Genomic DNA, 22,216 nt, shown 5'->3' on the forward strand with positions numbered 1-22,216 from the left:
AAATAATCTGTTGGTGATTTATTGTAATCTCACAATGAAAAAAAATAGGAAACATCCAACCTTGAAGGGAAGCAAATTTATTTTGAGATAAAAGAAAATCTCATAAAGAAACATATTTTAGTTGCTCACAATTATTGAAAAATCTTATAAACAAAACCTAACAGAAACATCTTGGGGGCCCCAAACAATCTTCAAAAGTGACCTTGCTGCTAGATTATTTAGAGGGCATGCCAGGTAAAAGCCATGTCCAGTCATTTAATTATCAATGTAAACGGCAGGAGTTACTGAATGGTACAGTGACTTTGTCTGGAAATGTGTTATATTGTCAGATAAAATGAAAATTCGCGCTCTTTGGCTAAACACTTTAGGTGTGTTTGGGAACCTAATTAAGGTGCATGGGCTTCATGAACACCAAGACAAACCTGAACATTTTCAAAGGAAATCTGTCAATCTCTGCCAAGACACTAAAAGTTGGTCATGATTGGATCATTCATCTGTTCAATTAACCAAAACAAATGTCCAGATCAAAACAAATATGGTTTGCTGAACACAAAATCAAGCTTCAGACATTGCCATTTCAATCCCCTGATCTAAACTCCATACAAAAACAGTGGGGTGAGTCAAAGAGGAGAATGCACAAAGACCTAGGAATCTGGAGGATCTGGGGAGATTTTCATAGATACAAGAGTGTCAAAGGAGAATATTACAAGCTGTTTTATTGGCAAAGGGAGGCTTAAGAAGGTATTACAAGCAGGGGTGCCAATAATTGTGAGTGAAGTGTTTTTGTTAAAAATATTTATTTCTCTATGAGAGTTTCCTTTTTCTCAAAATAAATTTGCTTCCCTTCAAGGTAGTATTTTCCCCTTTTTTTCAGATTATGTTTTATAGGCTACCAGTTTTTAGAGGTGGCAAATTCCTGTTGGGAATCGAATATCAGATAATCCACACGGATGACATAATTTATGTCCATTGGAAATGTGGGGTCAGAAGTGAGTGCACGTCGATTCACCCGTGGCTACATGTAGGTTACTCCTCAATTAAGAACAATTTAGATTTGCATAGACTGACATTCATCACCCAAAAATTGTGTTTTACACTTTTAAAATGTCACAGTACATGCTTTTCTTTCTCGTGTATTTATTTTATGCCTGTTTGCACAGTTGGCCAGTTTGTGTGTGTGTGTGTGTGTGTGTATGTTTGTTGGGGGTGCTATAATAAAGGTTTAAACTGGTAGCTAGTCTCCCATTGGATGGTAGGCTTACTAATTGTTTTGAAGGTCCACTATGCCCCTTCTTGTGGACAGTGACTCAAGCAAGGATGCGTTCCATAACTCCATGAAGAGGCTTTGGGCTGTGCTTTTGTAACTGAACTTCTTGCACGTGGTGCATCTGTCACCAAATTATTAGTCACGCCCACTAATATCCACCCTAAACAAATTCAGGCTTCGGATTCGTCCATAATTTGTCAATCCCAAACTGAAACCATGACAACCTCCTTCTTTATTCGCACATCATTGGTTTGGCCTGATGTGCGCTTGTGTCCCGCCTTTTTTTTGCATTTGTGGGATTTCTATAGGTTGACAAGCCTAAGACTCTCTTACCTCTCTTCCGGACACGAGAGGACTTGCGAAACAGGACAGTAAAAGATACAAACAGCGTCCACTGTACGTTGTGGGAAGGACATCTCAACAGAGACCAACCTATATTCGTAGGAGTCAATCTAGCTTCCCACACCTAAACAGTGAGTTTACTATACTTAATTCGTTTAGGAATGTTTGTATTGGGATTCATTTAAATCAATGTAAAAAATATATCAGCAGTGTCAGATTGTTAGCTATCTTAGCTTAGCTACTGACTGTGTCTGAGCAGTAACGTGTAGTTGAACATATTAACGTAGGCCTACTGCACTGTTAGGTAACGAACATAACAGATCACTTGAGCATTGAAGTTAATTCATTCATTTTTGCTGCATTGCACATTTAGACTACGCATATTTTGGTTGTATTAGTCCAGTCAGTCGTGTTATCAATTGAATGGAAATTAGCCTACATCATCATAACTTAAAACAGTGTGACAAGTTACTGCAGAACTCCATTAGCATCCGAATGATGAAAGAGGTCATTTGAACAGTAATAGTATCATGTCAATGTGGAACAGCAATGTGTTACATAGTTGCGTTGGTCTTTACACTATCAACACATGAGTTTCCTATTAATGTAGACCGCCTATTATCGTAAATCTTTTCTCGACAACCCCCAGTGATGCTTGCGGAGGTACTCCAGGTTTTGCGGGGTGCTGGTAAAGTGGGGGCTGCCTTTGTCACCACCCAAGGTGAACAGCTGAGACTGATGACATGTAACACTACAATGGGAGCAGGAGTCAAAGCTGCTCAGGCTGCAGTAACAGATGTCCTGAGTGCTGTCATGGGTGGTGGGCAGGTAGGTGTTAATGAAGTTACTCAACTGTCATCACCTTTGGTCACTCTACATTGCTAGGCCTTCATATTTGAATACTTAATTGACACAGAATACCCTTGCATACTTTTATAGCCTATATTTACAGTATTTTAAAGGATTAAAGACTAAATTGACCAGTAAGCCACGTAGTTTGAAAAGGGATCAAAGAGTAAGTTCGTCAGCTTTGCTGGATTTTTATGGAAAGTTGAGGTCAGCATTAGGGCTGGGCTACACAGGTCTGCAAGTGAAGCACTCCATTTGCAGAGATAGTTTTAGAGGGCTACATTTTTTTTTTATGTATGCGCCACTATCATGTCTGGTGTAGCCACTTTCATTGATTACAGTGGAAGCTAATTGTTGCAGTAAATGCTCCGCAAACGGAATGCTTCAATTACGTGCCTGATGTAGCCTCCTTGTTACTGTGTAAATGCTGCCTGAACGCAAACTACAGACAGATTACTGACAGTTGATTAAGCAGGAGTCTGTCAGTCCTCAATCCTTTTGCAGCATTGTGCAGTGATGATGATTTACCCTGAAGTTGTTAAACACATATATTGTTATTATTGGAATATGACACCACAGATTTCCTCTTCACTCTGTTTCTAGCAAGCTATAAAAGAGGATGAGTTCCCTGACAGTGAGGGATGGGAGGAGATGGATCAGAGTGAGGCTGATAAGTGGGCCATGGGGGCTGAGTTCCCCCCTGATGTCGATAAGACAGGCACTGACTTTGGGGAGATGCCTGGTGGTACCCCAGGAAGCACAACCATGGGCGGTGGTGGAGGAGCCTCCGGTTGGCCGCGTCAGAGTGCCCGTTTCCTACATGTTGCCATGCCCCTTCGGCACTCCAGGTTCGTCCATGACTCATTGACTGCCCGATTGACCCCGGAAGACATCAAGAAAGCCCGGGAGGCGAAGCAGGGCACAGCCAAGGCAAACAGACAGAAGGTGAGAGAACCTGATCGTGCCACACACACCACTTCCTTGTGAATGACACTCTCTTGCCATATGTATGTCACACACATTACTATTGTAAATAATTGGACATATGTAATCATGTCAGGAAGTTGAGTGCCTAGTGACACTAGAGGAACATAGTTTGGTTTGTGACACTAGAGGAACATAGTTTAGTTGGTTCTCTATTATTGCAACTTTCAGCTCATGTGGAGTTTCTGTTGATCTGTCAGGTGTTGGTTGTTTCAAGTTGTGTTTGAGTCCTAGAGTCCTAATTGCTGAGGTACAATACAATATATTGTCACTTACAGTCACCCTTAGGTGACTTATGCACTTAGGAAAAACTAGGGCAGTAGGCCTTTACCAATCTGTTAAGTGATAAATTTGAAGGTAATCGGCCCCATTGTGATTACCACTATTTATTGTAAAATAATGATAACGTCACTGTAATTTGTGGTTGTAGTTTAGAAAGTAAAATATTTAGTATTTTCAAAATAATAGGCTAATACTTTTCTGTGTTCATTGGGGTGGTACAGTATGGGTTGTTATGCAATGTCTATTGTGTATACTGACCTGCTTCATAGATCATGTAATGACGGAACAGTGTGTTCTCTTTGCCGACCGTATATCAGCTTATGTAGTTTTGAAAGTCTGTTGTTTCTTTGAACTTCTTATTCTTTTTATGCATGTGTTCTTTTATCTGTTGTACACAATGTTGGAAATAAGTACCTTGACGTTTGACTTGCCTTGAAAAGTTAAGAAAAAGTTCAGAGATTTGTCCACGATTTCAGCACACTGTGACAAGAATTGTAATGTGATTCTGGCTGTAATATAATTCTGAATATTGACCAAGTCATGATCATACCACCGTTAGCAGGTGCTGTTTTGAGATCAAATTAATACTGCCTCTTTGAGCTCTCCAAATCATTTTAGATTGGTTGCAAATAAGATTTATTCCAAATCATATGTATCCAATGGCATCCCCAAATGTCTGCCTCCACTAAGCTGCTGATGTGCACACATGTGACTGATTGTCTTGTATTTGTTCTTAGCTCAGTGAACGTGCCAAAGAGAGGAAGGTTCCAGCCACAAGGCTAAGCCGACTTGTCAATTTTGGAGGTAAGTTTATCAGGTACTTTTGTTTTATTAAATACATTAAAAAAAAAAGACAAAGCTTGAAGCAATCCAGTAGTGTCAACTATTTAGTCTAGTTTTGGTAATGAGCTGCAAGCATGTCCATTAAATATTGTGTACCTCCCTGTATTCTACAAAATTCAGTATAGTGAAAGATGATAATCTACAATGTATAATGATATCTGTGTGACCGAGGAAGAAATAAATGCCTATAAAAGGGAAGAAAACCAAAAGAAATCATGTGTTTTTTTACTGCATTGTAGTGTCAGTTTCGTAGAATTGAACAGGGATAAAGCAATGTAGTGCAGCGTCCTCGTGGATCCTTAAAAAGTCTACTAGTGAACATGTCTGCTCTGATAAAGCCTTCATGCCCTGCTATCAGTCATCAGACTGCATTCAGCACTATCTCTCCAATGATTAGGATACATCGATGGAGAAAGTGCTATGGAATTCACTTACAATAAGTTGACACCACTCATAGTAATGGTATTATCTATTTCTGTTAGAGGTCTTATAAGTCATTACATAGGCACTTTAAAAATGTGCAGTTACCCTGTTAGTGGAAAGTACTCCAAGTACTTCAAGGCTGAACAAGGTGGTGGAAAGTAGTTCTTCTCTGCAAAAATAAAATGGTTAGGTGAATGAATGAGTTTCTCATCATGTCCTTGTTTGGTTTGCAGGTTTGGCTGTGGGGCTTGGTCTGGGGACCATAGCGGAGGTGGCCAAGCAGTCCATTGGAGGCAAGCGCTCAGGTGGGTGTCTAGAACTGCAGCAAGTTAGGCTTTGGTAACATAAAATTTACGCTCAAAAGTCTCACAGTATTTTGTTAACACACTAATGCCGGCCTTACATCATACGATTTTCACAATTTCACAGCTGGACAAATTTCCAAAGAAATCATGTGAGTTTTACTGGAGTTGCGGCATGCTCCTGTCATCTTATGTTTGTTTAGTGTAAGGTGGCAGTCTGGACTGTCTGTCTTAATTTTCCCTCTGGAATTTTAGCCTATCTAGTCTGCAGCCATTACCATGGTAGTAGACCATTACTTTTGATATCAGATCCAACTTCTGTTTGTTGCCCATCAGCAGCTGGATGAAGTTTAGAGACATTGGACATAGCCTATGCAATATAATTTTTCAGTGATGGAATTTAAAGAGGAAAAAAAAATGATTTTAATAAAAAAAAAACAATCGATTTTCGATTTAAATCGATTTTTTGCCCAGTCCTATGTTATCATAAGGCTTTCAGTCTCGGCTCATGCAAATAGTGACATGGACAATATTAACCCATTTACTCCTAAAATGCCTGCTGAAAACGCCTATAGAATCCTATGGCATTCTAGACTAAATAACCTTATTTCCTGAGGGTTTTCTGAAAACATACTAAAAATTGTCAACGTCTACCAAAATTTCATATCTAAGCCTCTGTAGCACCTAGAAACATGAAATAAAAAGCATGCTGCGTTACGCAGCATCCAGCGGGAGGGTCAATGTTGCGCTATGCAGCATCCAGCGGGAGGGTCAATGTTGCGTCATGCAGCATCCAGCGCGAATGGGTTAAAACCAATAATTGAGCTCTCTCCAGAATCAAACCTAACCCTAAGAATGGTGTAAAGTGGGTACAGCCATATAGGATTATTTGTGATTTTGTTTCCCAATGACCTATCCGAAATACTTCTATGCCTTCACCTACTCATGCATGTATGGAGACGTAACAAGAACTAATTTGGTGTCACTATGCACTGCAGGTTGAGGATTTGCCACATGCAACAAGGCTGCAGAAGGATGAATAATATGACTTTGAAACTGTTTCGGTGAAAGTTTTTGATTTGTGTGGTTGTCACATGTTTCTCAAAGACTTGTTCTATGTCCTCAGAGAAGACTGCCTTTCTGGATTCTGCTATCCTGTCAGAGGCCAACGCAGAGAGGATTGTGGAAACTCTGTGCAAAGTGCGAGGGGCTGCACTGAAGATTGGGCAGATGCTCAGCATACAGGGTAGGGCTCCATACACCTCCTGCTCTTCACCACAGTGACAGTGGCACCCTAAGGCGAGGATCACATCAACACGGCAAGTGGCAGCGGCAAACGTAACGCAACGCTCAGACCATAACAAGTTTTATCTCGTTCCTAAGCAATACAAACGATTTGTAAAACGGTTTGTCAAAGTGTTGCGCTTTGAAAGTTGAACCAAGTTTAACTCTCAGCTTGTCCAATGCTAGCGTTACGCCAGCGTTGCCACCGTTCCGCTGCCAAACCATAGAGAAAAATAGGAAACCTGCCGCTTGCCGCTGGCTAATGTGATCCCCGCCTAATGAAACTGTAGTTCACACATGGGTGTCATGAATAAGGAATAGTTACATTCTTGTTGTGGTTAGCATGAATTTGTCTGATAACTGCGCAGCAGTGAATTCTAAGAGGATGCCTTACAGATGACGCAGAGTGTTTGAGCTACCTTACATTTCCCTGTAACATGTTGAAACTGATAGACAGCATTCAATCATTTAGATGCTTGATGTTGACTAACGTTTTGGTATATGCTGAAATGATTACTTGAGTAACTCGAATAATTTGATTCGGCAAATTCTCTGCCTCGAGGCTTTGTTTAAATCCTATCACTTTATGACGTTTATGACACATTACTACGTTATGTGGCCTGCTCAGCTCAGGGACCATTGTTTCACACAGACTCTTATTACTGACGTGCACACCACTTTCAGAATTAAGTTGGTGCGATGACGGAGAGCCAAGAAACCGTCCGTAAAAGGCAGAGAATGTCCAAAGTTTTGGGATCATTTAAAACTTAGAAAAGAAGACAACAAGGTGCAATGTGTCCACTGCAAAGCAGAACTGGCGTACCACAACAGCACATCAACAATGCTTCAACATGAGCCGAAAGCATCCAGTTGTTAACACCAGCTCACCTGCTCAAGTGTAGCTGACACAAGGCAACGTAAACATCGATGTTAGCTGGTTTAATGTACTAGCGCTAGTTAGAACGTACAGTATTTGTGGTGGCTCTAGCCTGCTGGTAATGTCGTGAGTCGATATGATGTTAAGTTGTGGAAACAAAGTAATAAACTAATTCATGTTAAATTTCAAGTGAGCAATGCACCAAAAAACTCCTTATCACACACACACACTCATCTCGTCTCTCTCTCTGTCTCCCCCTCTTTCTCTCTGCGTGCACACACACTCTCCCAGTGTTAGGTTACCTCACCAAATAGGCCTAACCCCAGACATAATAAAGTAGGTTATTTGGTAGTAATGGTAAATGCTGCAGATGCACAAATCTACATAAAACATATATTAATTTACTTTGAAGTTAGTAGGGCTAGTTTACAACATGACATTGGTTGTGCATATTAATAAATTGCATTTAATGATGGGAAATTATTTTTTATCAGATTACTCTGTTAATCAATGAAATAATTGATAGAATACTCAATTCCAAAAAATCAATAGCTGCAGCCCTATGTGGAACCAATGCCTTACTTTGCACTGTCTGTGCGCCATAATGTATGAATTTCTGATTATTTTGGAAAGTTTGGCGAACTGTCACCATCCTACTGACAGGCCTGCTGTCAGTATAGAGAAGGCTGTCAGGCATAGTCACAGGCACACTGTCAACCTAATTTCACACTTGACATTTTTGCTAATATGCCGTGGGTGGAGGGCTATTTACATCAACGGGGTTCAGACTGGCTATGGGTTTTTACTTTATGGCACTGACTTTATGCATTTGCAGATAACAGCTTCATCAACCCCCAACTGCAGAAGATCTTTGAGAGGGTCCGACAGAGTGCCGACTACATGCCTGTCTGGCAAATGAATGTAAGTCTTCTACTGTAGTAATTCCCAAAATGTAGTATTGGCTTGTGTCTCGTCATTTTGATCTTCAATGGCCATTATAGAGATGCTCTTTGTGGTGGTTTAAAGACAGCTTGATAAAGTGTTGCTAGTCTGTCGTATGTGTCCTGTCTTAGTCCTTGGTAAGAAGTATGTGTAAGTGCTCTTGAGTTCTAGTAGTTGCAGTTCAGGTAGTGAGAATGGGCTCCCAACACTTCAGCCTCTTTGACCCTCAGCATGGTTGCCCCCCAGGGCTGTGTCCTGAGCCCCCTCGTCTGCTCCCTGAATACCTACGACGTTGTGGTTGTGCATAGCTCCGACATTAAAGTTGTTGATGACGTAATCACATGTGAACTGCTTGATTACTAACAAGGTTGAGATGGCCTGTTTGAGCAAGATCAACAACTTGACTCTGTGGTGCTAGGAGAACAACCTCTTTCTCTCAATGTTGCCAAGACCAAAGAGCTGATGGTTTACTTCAGAAGAAAAGGACCCTGGGCTGGACCCCATCACAATCAATGTTCAGCGTTCATGTTCAGTTCAAACTGTAGAGGGAGTCAGCCACTTTAAATTTCTCTGTATTAACATTACAGAAGACCTTACCTTGGACGCGCTTTTCAACCATGTAGTTAAAAACGACCAATGACATCTCTTCCACCCCAGACGACTAGGAAAGTTTGCCATGGGCCAAAGGGCCTTCTACAGGGACACGATGGTAGAGGTTTGCACTCTCGCAGGTCGCGATGTTTTGAAAGCTCTATGCGGGAGCGGGCGGGATGAGAGAGGTGCGTTTGCGGGTGCGGAAAAACAGATGATTCACTGCAATCCTGCAAATCAAATATGTGCGTTAAATAACATGTAGACATTATTAAAGTAGTGTGTAGTAGCTTAACTGACGGATATTGTTGTTTAGGCCTACGTGGGTTCAATTCTTTACGGGCGGGCGCGGGACTGAAAAAAGACTTTGCATACCTCTACACTACGGATTATTTTGACTGGAGGCACTGCCATCAAACGCAAAGGGTAGTGCTTAGAGCTCAAGGATGGCCTCCATTCAGGACTTATACAACAGGCGATGCATCAGTAAAGCCCTTAGAATCATTAAGGACCACAGCCATCTTAAGCACAGACTGTTTCAGCTGCTGCCATCTGGCAAACGGCATCACAGCCTCAAGGCCGGACCGGCAGACTCTGCTCTGCAACAGTTTACATCCATTATTATATATTTATTCATTTCTCACAGGCTTTTATTTCCAGCACTCCAACATATTAAAAACTAAAGCACTCTTTATTAACAAGGCAGATCTTCACCACAACAAGTCTATCACTGAAGAAAAACGATGAGTGCACTGTAGAGTCCTGTTGACATCAGAGATTTAGTGGAGGCTAAACGCAAGTAAACACAGTTTATCCACCTCTTATTTATCCACCTCTCAAAAGAGTTTATTCATCAATTGCAACTTTTAACATTCAAAAATCACATTGTATTATCCACATTCACAATATGTACACTCTAGGAACCATTTAACACCACTGATATTGTTAGAAACATTGGACAATAACCTCCTCCACCATCATCAAACATGTTCTGAATGCTTTTTTTAAAAATCCAATACCACATGGCCACCTCACCATGATCACAGAAATCATAGTTTACTCACCTCTTCTTTTACCACTACATCCCTGGTTGACATGGCCTGTGTTCTCGGCTGTCCCTGCAGAAAGTGCTTCAGGAGGAGCTGGGACCCGGCTGGAGAGAGAAGCTGTCCTCATTTGAAGACCGGCCCTTTGCCGCTGCCTCCATCGGCCAGGTGCATCATGGGGTGCTGGAGGAGGGGAGGGAGATCGCCATGAAGATCCAGGTAAATACAGCGAGCAACAAGAGTGAGACCTCTGGGCTCAGGGTGATGCATAGACTAAAGAAGACCTGTGGGCTCCTCTCTGCATGGGGATTTGAAATTTTAGAGAAGTGTGTGTGTGTGTGTGTGTGTGTATATATATATATATATATATATATATATATATATACACATACTCTTTTGATCCCGTGAGGGAAATTTAGTGACTTAGAAACATCATGTTTAAATGTGATTTAATTTATCAGTATTACTTATAATGGATGTTATGGTGGCTAAAATAACTTTTATCTTGGGGTTGTAGTGTATGTTTCTTCTGAGATATTTATGGTGAAGTAGAAGACCACCTGCTTCCACCCTGTTGAATACTAATGTTTATGTAAACAACGTGTTCATTCTGTATCCTCTGTATACACAGAGAATGTATTGAAGCATTAGGACTGTCTTGCCACAGTGGGATGGGACATGAATCAGTTTCAATCTGTTTTGTTTCTCTTCAGTATCCAGGGGTAGCACAGAGCATTAGCAGCGACATCGACAACCTGATGTCAGTGCTGAAGATGAGTGTAGTTCTGCCTGAGGGTAAGAGACAAGCCAAATACACACACACACACACACACACACACACACACACACACACACACACACACACACACAGTAACACCGGGTACTCTAATGATGGAATACAACTGAAAGCCCTGTTGATGTCATTGAGATGATACAGTTTGTTTGTGTGTGTGTGTGTTCTTTCCTGTTCAGGTTTATTTGCAGACAGCAGTCTAGAGGTCCTTCAGAGGGAGCTTGCCTGGGAGTGCGACTACAAGCGGGAGGCAGAATGTGCCAAGCGATTCAGGTGTGTGCACACAGAAGAGATACACTCATTTATAATCACACACATACACAAATGTGTCTGTGAAGACACCATTGCAAACACAAACCTTTGCGCATATTCAATGACATATGGGAAAAGAAATGTATGCTAAATGGTAAAACAGCCACTGTCACAAAACAAACAGCCACAGCTGTAGTCACATCCACATTCACACACACAAATGCACATAGAATCAAAGAAACTGTATGTGTGCACTTGGGTGCAAGATTGCAATTCAAGAAGAGCACCTACCCAAATCTTCAAACACGGCAATGCTTAAATATTCATCATCCCTGAAGGAGTCTGAAAGAACTCATTTTTATTGCATTGTGGATTTACCATTCAAAATTCTCCTCACTAATGCTTTTCATCTTTTGCCTGTAATTGCCGCCTTCTGCTGAGTTCAGTGTGAGAGTTTCAAAGACAAATCTGAAACCTATGAAGTGGCATCACTTACCTCATAATAAGTACTGCTGAATAAGTACTTTTTTGTGTGTGGGTCTACATAAATATCAGATTTCTCATTCCTTTTTGACAGTAGATTCTTTTATTCAAAGTGGTTAATCAAAGCCCACATCAAAAATTTGATTTTAGCCAACAACCCCTTACAACAAAGAAAAACAAGCCCTGATAAGAAAGTGAGGATTAGATGAAACCAAAGCTTAGGTATTAACAATTAGCAATATGATATTCAGAAACACATCTAGATGTAGCCATAAAACCCTTTCATTGATAAGCTGACACAGCTGTTAAGTGGATATTGTCAAACCGGATACAGTTATGTTGGTGCAAACGGGAGGTTTGAAGTATTTTGTGATTCATTAAAGTTTTTTTTTTATTCACACAAAGTTGCACCTGAGGTGCATGTAAATTCCTTGAACCGAGGTGAACATTCGCGGCGTACAGTACATGTTTGTATGGACAGATACATTTGAACAATTTTGTGTAAACATTCCCTCTCAATGGTAACTCTCCATCCAAACTCCCAACATGTTCGTGGAGAACTACCTCCTCAAACTGTTTGCGAGTGTCAAATAGAAGGCAAAAGGCAAGCAGAAAATTATTTGCAAACGTTCGCCTATGTTTGCGAATTTGAACGCACCTCAGGTCTATACGCGCAAAATAAATAAGTTTTCCCTCATTTAGTTCAGAACAGTGCATGCACATAGTTGACAAACATTCATCCCTTGTGGTGAAATGCTTCAGGTCAGGGCCTCCTTGGGTCATGTCTGTCTGTTTCACCACACATGCTCTCCCTTCTCTAGGGCTCTGCTGGCAGATGATCCATTCTTCAGGGTACCAGAGGTGGTGGACGATCTGACTGCCACCCGTGTTCTGGCCATGGAGCTGGTCAATGGTGTGGCACTCGATGGCTGCGTGGATCTGGACCAGGAGACCAGAAATAAGGTGGGTACCTCAACTGGTCAGACTCGCATACTGTAGTGCTTGGTGTTATAAGATAGCCTGGAAATATCCAGACTCAGCCCTGACTCAATGGCATTGCAACACAAGTAACTCAAAAGATGTGAACGATTTTTTGAATGCACTTGTATTGCTTAATCTTAGCTGTCAAAAATGCATAAAGAAGACCTGAACCTTTCCGAAGAGGGTTTTGGGTAGTAGATTGCAGTGGCGTTCTTTTACCAGCAGGTGGCTTCATGCTGCAATTCTTCCTCCCCCACAGATCTGCTTTAACATCCTCCAGCTGTGCTTGAGAGAGCTCTTTGAGTTCCGTTTCATGCAGACAGACCCCAACTGGGCCAACTTCTTCTACAACGCAGAACAAGACAAGGTGAGGGGGCCAGTACAAACCAGTGGGATGTGTTTACACGATGTGGAACGTGAAGGTAGCAGATTTAGCCTTTTGACTCTGATCCACAGCACATGGTTACCATTTGCTGGAACAAATACAAGCATGTTACTATCATGCCTTTGCCAGTGTCTGAAGAAGCTAATCCCAAGCCTGTTTTTGCAGCTGTAAATAAGTCACATGTGTCGGGCATATCCTTTGATCAGTAACTATAAGAAATCTGCACTTACTTCAGTGGAAATCCTTAGTAAATCCACCTTGAATCTTGGTGGTATTTATAACTTATATTTGACTGCTAGTAGCTTTAAGTGATATGTGTGGCTCAGATAATTGACTTGTGGAGAACAACTGTCAGGACGTTTCCAAAGCTCTTCCATCTCCTATTCTCATTTGGACCAGGTTACAAGAGCAACATCAGCATGACTGTTTGTCTGTGTGTCTGTCTCCACTGAAAATAGGTCATTCTGTTGGATTTTGGTGCTTGCAGAGATTACCCTGAGACATTCACCGATGACTACATTGAGGTATTTTAACTGTTTATTGCGGTTAACACTACAATAGCTCTGCTTGACGCCTGGCTTACTCAACAGATCTGGCTGATACTTGAGCAGAGTTGTTGAGCTTTGCATAAATGTGGGTAGTACGGTGAGGAGAAAGTAAGAGCAACTACCGGTAATTCAAACCACAGAGGCTCATTGGTTCAAGTGTAGACAGATTTCTATGAACTACCAAGCATTCTCCGGTATGATTTCATGTAATGCCAGACTTCAAGCAGCAGTGTAGCATTCTTGAAAACAGCAGACCAGATGTGTTTACAATAATTGGATATAAATATGTTTGCTATCATTGTTGGCTCTATGCCACTATCAATTGTGCCACTAATTTTCATATAGCCTTAAAGGAGAATTCTGGCAATTTTTCACATAGATCTCGGTTTCTCGAAGTCACCGAGTACTGTCGGTACAGGGAAAAAAAAACGTATGATCCTGTAGCAGTATGTACTTATTGTAACTATGCAACTTTTCAAATATGTATAGAGTAGCAATCATAAGTGGTTACACACACGTATGAGGCTGAAACCATAGCAGCTACTTAACTTGCAAGATGTCTCAATAACACTCGTCTGTCTGGTTTAATAGGTGGTGTATGCAGCCTCAGTCGGTGACCGGGCCACTGTGCTGAAGAAATCTACAGAACTGAAGTTCCTCACAGGCTTTGAGACCAAGGTACCATTATGTTGTAATTATGTTACCACTTTCTTTGTTATGTTGTTTTAACCCCTTAACTCTAATATTTAATTGAATCTAATATTTAATTGCATCACGCCTGTTTTCAGGTCTCTGCATTTATCCCAATCCGTTAATTAGTGTAACACATTCAACACACAGTGAGATGAAGCACACACTAATCCCGACGCAGTGAGCTCCCTCCAGTTACAAGTCCGAAGCGCTAACCAGTAGGCCACGGCTGCCCCAGCATCTTTTAGCCTCCCATTTACTGATTTCATCATGTGTTCTCAGCCTCCCTTGTCCATCTTTTAGCCTCCCATTTACTGATTTCATCATGTGTTCTCAGCCTCCCTTGTCCATCTTTTGTTTTTGTTTTGTCCACCTTTGCTTCCATGTCCTCTTTCCTCCTGCACTTTTATGCATCTCCTGTTTTAATGATTATGATCTCACCATAGACTTGTTTTGGAATATTTATGGTGGGTGTTTCTGTGAATGCTTTGTATTTACATAGAGGGACTGTTCTTTTCCGCAGGCCTTCCAGGAAGCCCACGTGGAGGCGGTGATGATCCTGGGCGAGGCCTTCGCCTCCTCCGAGCCCTTCGACTTCGGCAACCAGAGCACGACGCACCGCATCCAGAACCTGGTCCCGGTGATGCTGCGTCACCGGCTCACGCCGCCCCCGGAGGAGACCTACTCGCTGCACCGCAAGATGGCCGGCTCCTTCCTCATCTGCTCCAAGCTGGGCGCGCGCATCGCCTGCCAGGACATGTTCCGCGACATCTACAACGCCTACCAGCAGCGGCGAGTGGCTCGTGCTGCACAGGCTTAAAACAGCACTCATAAATGGCAGTTCATTGGACTGTGTGTGTGTGTGTGTGTGTGTGTGTGAGAGAGAGAGAGCACAAAACAAATTCAATTTGTTTGTATGCTAATTGGGAGATTGATCCTGTGTGTGAGTGTGTGAGTGTGTGAGTGTGTGAGAGAGAGAGAGAGAGAGAGAGAGAGAGAGAGAGAGAGAGAGAGAGAGAGAGAGAGAGAGAGAGAGAGAGAGAGAGAGAGAGAGAGAGAGAGAGAGAGAGAGAGAGAGAAGAGAGAGAAGAGAGAAGAGAGAGAAGAGAGAGAAGAGAGAGAAGAGAGAGAAGAGAGAGAAGAGAGAGAAGAGAGAGAAGAGAGAGAAGAGAGAGAAGAGAGCAGCACAGTGCTGCCAGGCCTACTGCATCGGGCTAATTTGGCCCAATCAGAAACTCCATGGACAAAAAAAGCCCTGCTGTTTGGACTGCCTTATGTCAACATCCGGAAAGCCAAACCTAAGGAGACACCAAATGTACTGGTGCGGCACTACACTGCATCACCCTCTCTATGGGGGGGGACACCACAGAGAGGAAGACCGGAATGTTCTTGGTTGTGTTATAACACACATCAATACTCTGCGTGCTGTGTAATTTGAAAAATCACGATGCTTGCCTTGGACAAGATTATTTAATATTTTGTAGAATGTATCTGTTTTGGTGTTTACCAGGAAAGCATGTAATAATTTATGGGGTGTTGGTGGTGTGGTTGTAACGCTGTCTCGAACTGTAAAGAGGCACTTTCATTGTTAAATCCCTGTACTGTAAGATGTCTTCTGTAAATATGCCACAACTGTCATGGCTCTCATAAATCTAAGTCTTATATAAATTTGTATTTTAAGGCTTTGGTTCTTTGCAGAGGCGGAAGGAGAGAGGTCTGCAGGGGAATGTGTGTACCCTGAGCCATTAATTAGATTTGTCACTGTCTCTTCCCTAAAGGCTTCCCAATTAGGCAGTGATACAGCGGCGAGAGCCCTGTTTGAGTTTGAGTCTAATTTTAAAACTTCTGTCAGGATCCAGAAGAATCAAACTGCGGTGTTTATAGGCTTCATACAAAGAAGCTGTCACGGGTGTATTGCTTCACAGAGCTTTAGTGCCTTGAAATACCCAGAGGTGCCAGAATGAAGTTTTAAAACACAAGGCTGAAGACTGAAGAGAAATCAGGCATCTCATGGTCTCAAACAGTGCAGCAGGCACGTGCGCTTGGTGGACTTGACGTGCTGTCGGGAGATTGACACGTTTTCATTGTGCACTAAAACGACATTATGGACATACATGAAGCCTGGGTTGGTTATACAATAGTAAATGCAGTTTGACCTTTGTTTCAGTTGACAGGTGCCTGCGTAAAAAAACGTACAAAATGTCCCCCAAGTCAGCCACCTGTGCTGTAACTATAATACTGAACAGTTGATTATTCATTTACCCCCACTGATAGGAGTAAATGGACTACCTTGACCTTCCACATGATAAGAAGGCAGCTGCTCCTCAAGCGGTTAAATCAAGATTTAGTTCAGTTCACCCTGCCCAGGTTATGATATATTTTCTTTTTCTACTGGGCTACTGGGAGGTCAGAATCTAATCTTGACAGTTCCAGATTATTTGGAAACACATGGAATCTAAATTATTACCCCCCCCCCCCCCCCATATAAAATCTTCTAAATTAATAATTTTTAACAATATAATAATTAATAGCCTATGTTTATTTGTACTTAAATAACCAGTTACCACCAACTACATGAACTTAAGTGCTTTTAAGGAAAACAGTGAAATGCGTTTTAATATATTAATATAGGCCTAAACTAAGCTGAGGGCGTATGGTCCGAGCAACATGTCGAATCAGTTTTAACTGTTCTGTTAAAGGGAAACTTGGCAACTATTTCAACGTAATAAACCCGTTTAGAAATCATTTGGATGGTTAAATGACCTGTTCCAGTGAAAATGGTGACTTTTCCCGCTGCCCTTAGCGTCCCCAGGTGGAAAACCAACCTTGCAACATTGATACTACCGTCCCGGAAAGAGAAGTGAGAAACAAGAAACTCGTTTTAAATCGTGTTTCTTACCTTGTAACATCCCACATTGTCTGCCGAACGTCTGCTAACCGTTTTGCTAGCTTGTAAACAAATATTGTGCTTTATCGTTACCTTTTTCCACAGTTTGAAATAGCATAATGCACAATTTCTCCAGCAGAGGGGGAAATCCTGCCAAGTTTCCCAAAATAAGCCATTAAGCCATAGGTTCTCAAAGTGCGGCCCGGAGGCCAATGGCGGCCCGCGGAAACATTTCAGGCGGCCGCGATAACATCTGATAACATCTGTAAAACTGTTAAAACTGTACAATTGTACTGTGTGCTTTGAAAAGAATGAATCTCCGTTTAGTGGTGTTTAGTTGCCGTCAGGTTTTCCTGTGGTGTAGCTGGAATTGGCCCTGAATAAGGCCTATGCTGATAAGAAGCAAGGCACATAAGACTGTTTGTTCTAAATAAGCTTGTAGGCTACTTGAAATTGACTGCACACAGGACTGTTATATCCCACATTTGTCTGTTGAGGGTAGAGAACCCCAGGGATTGTGTGTGCATGGCAATTTTTCACAAGTGTTGCCAGGTTTAGCCTGAGTTATGAATTAAAATGCAATACATATAAACTGTAGAGATGCAACCTGGGATTTTTTTTCCAGGTTTTCTTTTTCTCCCCCCGCCCCTTTGGCGGCCATCAATCAAAAGTTTGAGAACCCCTGCTTTAAACCAAGCCACTTAAACTCTTGCTCCACTTTATTAGTGTTGGGGTTACACTTGTTAGTTTTAGTAGAATTTTCAGTGTAGGCCTACTTGAGATATACGTAGCCTATCTGGAAAGACATTGTATGGCAATACGTGCACACATGGCTAAGATAAGGCAAACCAGCACTGCAAATCTGCGCGTTATACAACAGCCCATCATTGGTAGGCATAATCATAGTGGACCTGTGTGGAGAAGTAATTTAATAAAGTGTAGTAAAAATTGTGTCTAGACAAACGGTTTCATCTGTCTCTTTGAACCGAAATATAGGAACGTTTAATTTTTGTGTAGATTAACCATTTTATACTGCACCTTTTCTATATCGGATGTATAGCCTATTAATTTATGTTTAACACATTTCATAAACATTTACCTATGCAAAACGCATTTATTCCACGGGGCTTACTCATACATTAAACGCAATGGCTAGGCAAAATCACCACAAGGTGGCACTGGTTTATGGTAAATTCCATACGCCATGGCATACGACTTTTCACTTAACATCACTGAGGAAGGGACACTATATGGTCGCGCTGCTGCGCCCAATAGGCTTGCTCAGAAGGCTGGGCTTGCGGGTGGAGCCGTGAGAGTACCTCAATCCCTGCGCCAGTGACTGTTCAGTGAATAACAAAAGCGCTAAGATTTGGCTACGCGAAATTGATCGAAATCGTCTATTCTCACGCATTGAGTTCCTTTTATGTAATTTCTCCAAAGCGGACTTCCATTGGATTCAAACATTCCCGTCAAGGGTAGCTGCCCTGGTCAGACTGATTCTACAAGCTCCCAGTTTCAGCAGAAATTTTGAAATTATTTTCTTTCATATCTTAGCATCTGGATTACACAAAAGGCGGTGCAGACTGTACAGCGGACTCTTTTCATTGGTGAGTTGAGTTTATATCATGCTCATTTTTGTTGTTGTATAATGTTATGATTCTCAACCTAGCCTACAAACTACGTTTCTCATCAGACGATAATTTACTAGCCACAAAACCCAGTATTCTCAATATGGGATGCCCGGGGCTCACTGTGAGCCACGTTACTACAGTTTAAAATGGTAAGTCAGACGCTTATATCTGCGTAGTTTTATATTTTATCGCGTAACCCAACTTCAGATTCATATAGCCTAATTCGCTACGAGACCATAGCGTTTAGCTGTGTGTATACAAGGGTACAATGTAACCATTTTCTGATTCATTTGCGTCGTGGGTGCAGGCCCGTGGTATGCACAATTACGACTAGTACTACCTTTTTTTATCAAATTAATTGACACAGATTCGGTATTGACTCTGTTAAGTCCTCGTAACGTTAGCGTCGACAGGGACCAACATGTATTCTATCATACGTGCTACAGTCTTGCTTCACTCATTCTGTTGAATAACTGTATCTCAAACATTTCAAAAACGCGCCCTGCGTTTTAATACGCTGTATGGCCTTATCGAAACCCGGACTGTCGTGCATACCACTTGGCCATAGACATCTCTCTCGGTAAATTCCACGTTAGCCGGCCGGCCACTGATTTTGTCAATGAACCGCCGGTCTGTTGGTGCTAAGTAGTCAGACCATTCTAACGACTTGGAGACGCTCATATTTCTTTAAACGGGTCATTATCTGTTATCGATACATCCCCTATAATAAAAAGTGCAAATTATCATTATTGCCATGTGGGCGTCCAGATGCTGAGCTTTATGGTCTTGAGTTAATGAATTAAGTACCATTGAACATCTCTTGACAGAAGATGTCACTTAGCCGAACTTGACACTTGTTTCCTCTGGTGTTAGAATGGGGATAAATGCTGTAGCCTAATATCCTGCAGTCGAATTTAGGCCAAGTGTATTAAGTAGGCTGGCTACTGGGATCTTGAGAGCTTCCTTCCTAACTATAGGAAATGAGCATAGGCCTGTGTGCACGCCCTACAGAAGGTTGTAACTACATTTGTGCCCACACCTTAAGTGCTATGCCATTTTACCAATCAGGATACATCATCACTGGTATCCTGGATCTGATGGTTTACTTGTCAGAATCGTTTAAACACAAGTGTCCGAGGAAGATACCATTACAAATGTGCACTGTGTCATAGCAAAAGTATGTCAGTGAAGTGCTTAATAGTCTTCATGTTCAGTAAGGTTATTATTTTCTGTCATGGAGCATTGGAGCATTATCAACAGTCATTTCACAAATGCCATGAAGTCAGGTATCAAAATGAATGACAAGGATACTGCAATGGAGTGTTGTGGTAGTAACCTGTATTACACAGTTACTCATACTTTATAATAGAATGGGTTGGGCAACATTATCTCAAGGCTTGGATATGTGGTCATTGCGACCCACAGGTGATGTAAGAGAGCTGGATTCCTCAGTAATCTCTGTGTATACAGCCTGTAGGATTAGTTCGTGAGGAACGTACCCACCCACCCAACCCACCCAAATGTACAGTTGTCACACATGGCTTACCAAGCCCCTAAAAACTACGCCACTGCTGCTCTCTCAGTACCCCTAGCTGTGGGTGTCCAAACACCTCCCAGACAGATTTTCCCTAATCACCTGCTTCTGTCCTGGCTTTGGACGCCGGCGTTGAAAGTTGGCAAACCTTTCGCCTCTCCAGATGGATATATGAGGGGAAGGGGCAGCTGGGAGCACAATGGGAGGGGGGGGTCAAAGGTCAACCAATCAGTGGCCGCAGTCTGACTGAGCCAGGAGTGAGCACGTTTGCCCACTGCCTTTGTGATAATAGGGGTGTGACCACCAAACAATGGAGCTAGAACACCTCTCTGAAAGCCTGCCACTGTGGACGCAGACTGCCGGTTTCCGCTCGATCCCGCCGTAACAAGGGGAAATGCCATTTGTGCTTGAAACAGGAGCACTGGAGGATGTTGAGGGGGAATGCACTCTTTTTCCTCGCTGTTGGGGAGAATGGAATGTGCAGCCATTTGTGTGTGTGTGTGTGTGTGTGTGTGTGTGTGTGTGTCTCAGTCCAGCATGGTGACAGCTGAGTTGCAGAAGTGCATTTTGTTTAGAAACACTTTTTTTGTTGGAGTTTTTTGTTGTCTGTGTAAGACACTTTAATGTGAAGCTATAATGGCCGATTTTATTTACTTCTTTCTTTTAATTCCAACTCAGAATACTTTCACAAATGTTCTAAAACCACATTCTCATGTAATAAGACATGTCTGGAGTAATAACATCACCAAGTCATGGGGAAATGGCTTGTTTAAACTCGTAAAGACTTTGCATTCGTCTGTTTGTCTTCTCATTTGTGGTGAGTCTCTCATGTGTTTAATGGTGAGGGCACAGACAAGCCCATGAAATGATGGATTTACAGACATGCCTAAAGACTTTTGAGGGGTCAGACACCAAAACATGCTCTCGTAATTTTTTTAGTTTTGCTTTCTTCAGATTCAAACATATGGGCTATGTTAGGAGTTTTCTGTTCAGACCTTTCTATGATGACCCATTGTGAGAAGAATGTTATTTTCTGTAAATTAGAGGTTATTGTGCGAGCTGTGATGAAGCTTTTTAGCAAATTCAGCGTTAAGCGTTTCCCCACAGTACTCTCCATCCCAAAACACAGAGCCACTTAACAGAGAAACAGTGACTTAAAAAACTGCACCCAATGTTTTCTTTCACTCGTAATGTTTTCCAATCCCAGCTGGTGTGCTGGCAGTGTTGATGCGTGCGGATTTAGATCAGAGAGGGCTGTTGCTCTAAAGCAATTCTCTCTGGCAGATGAAGGATGTCTTAGTTAACCAGGACAAGTGCTTATTTTTCTTTAAATGTTGTGGTTACTTCATGTAGTACACACTATTAGGTTTAGTACAAAGAGAGGTTTAGTACCGGTACCTTTAATTTTCTGGTAACCATAAGTATGTATAATGACTTTAATCACTGTCTGTGTGACATGTTTAGGTGGGGGTAGAGTTGTGGTGCTGGTAGCACATGAAGCATTAGCGGATGGAAAAACGCAAACATTTCCTCCCATTTCCTTAAATGTCAGTTGTCATTGGTGGCAACTGAGCCATTTGCGACGATCAAATCAAAGTGTGCATGGCTTTGAACTCGAAATTGACCTTGTCATTTCCCATGGGCATTTGCGTCAGTCGGCAGCCTTCGTGTGAGGACTGCGCTCAGTGTTCCAAATAAGACTTGCGGAACAGATTTTTGGTAATTGCGCTCAGTCGCGTTTTTTTTCCCTTTTTAACTCCATTTTGAACTGAATCACACACACACACACACACACACACACACACACACACACACACACACACACACACACACAAGAACGTGGATCAGGCGGAGATCTTCATACTGAGCCTGATTGCTGTCCTGGCGTGAGCAAGCGGTGGTAATCAAGGACAATTTCATGGCTCTTTGGGCCAAGATGAAGCAGCCGTGTATAGACTCTCTGGGTTTCCTGTGATCTGCACTGAACAAGTGCTTTCACT

General features: G+C 42.1%; 2 protein-coding genes across 2 annotated transcripts in view; both read left to right on the forward strand.

Annotated features, from left to right (window-relative positions):
* The first annotated feature begins 1,630 nt into the window (after positions 1-1,630).
* On the forward strand, positions 1,631-15,250 carry coq8b (coenzyme Q8B). Its single transcript, XM_076282364.1, has 15 exons — positions 1,631-1,740; positions 2,259-2,437; positions 3,062-3,403; positions 4,462-4,528; positions 5,224-5,295; positions 6,419-6,538; positions 8,289-8,374; positions 10,111-10,251; positions 10,746-10,827; positions 11,005-11,098; positions 12,382-12,523; positions 12,801-12,908; positions 13,385-13,450; positions 14,066-14,152; positions 14,688-15,250. Coding segments are annotated over exons 1-15 (1,884 nt in total). The 5' UTR covers positions 1,631-1,739; the 3' UTR covers positions 14,985-15,250.
* A 3,182-nt stretch (positions 15,251-18,432) lies between these two features.
* The window catches only part of numbl (NUMB like endocytic adaptor protein), a 49,170-nt gene continuing 45,386 nt past the window's right edge, over positions 18,433-22,216 (forward strand). Inside the window, exon 1 of the mRNA XM_076282367.1 lies at positions 18,433-18,658. The gene's annotated coding sequence lies outside the window, so the exon portion shown is untranslated. The remainder of the gene's footprint in view (positions 18,659-22,216) is intronic.

This window comes from Alosa pseudoharengus, unplaced genomic scaffold (assembly GCF_046254945.1).
Source record: "Alosa pseudoharengus isolate Yale_2024_CS ecotype anadromous, Long Island Sound unplaced genomic scaffold, YU_APseudo_1.1 YU_APseudo_1.1_scf_13, whole genome shotgun sequence".
In the NCBI taxonomy this organism is placed as follows: Eukaryota; Metazoa; Chordata; class Actinopteri; order Clupeiformes; family Clupeidae; genus Alosa; species Alosa pseudoharengus.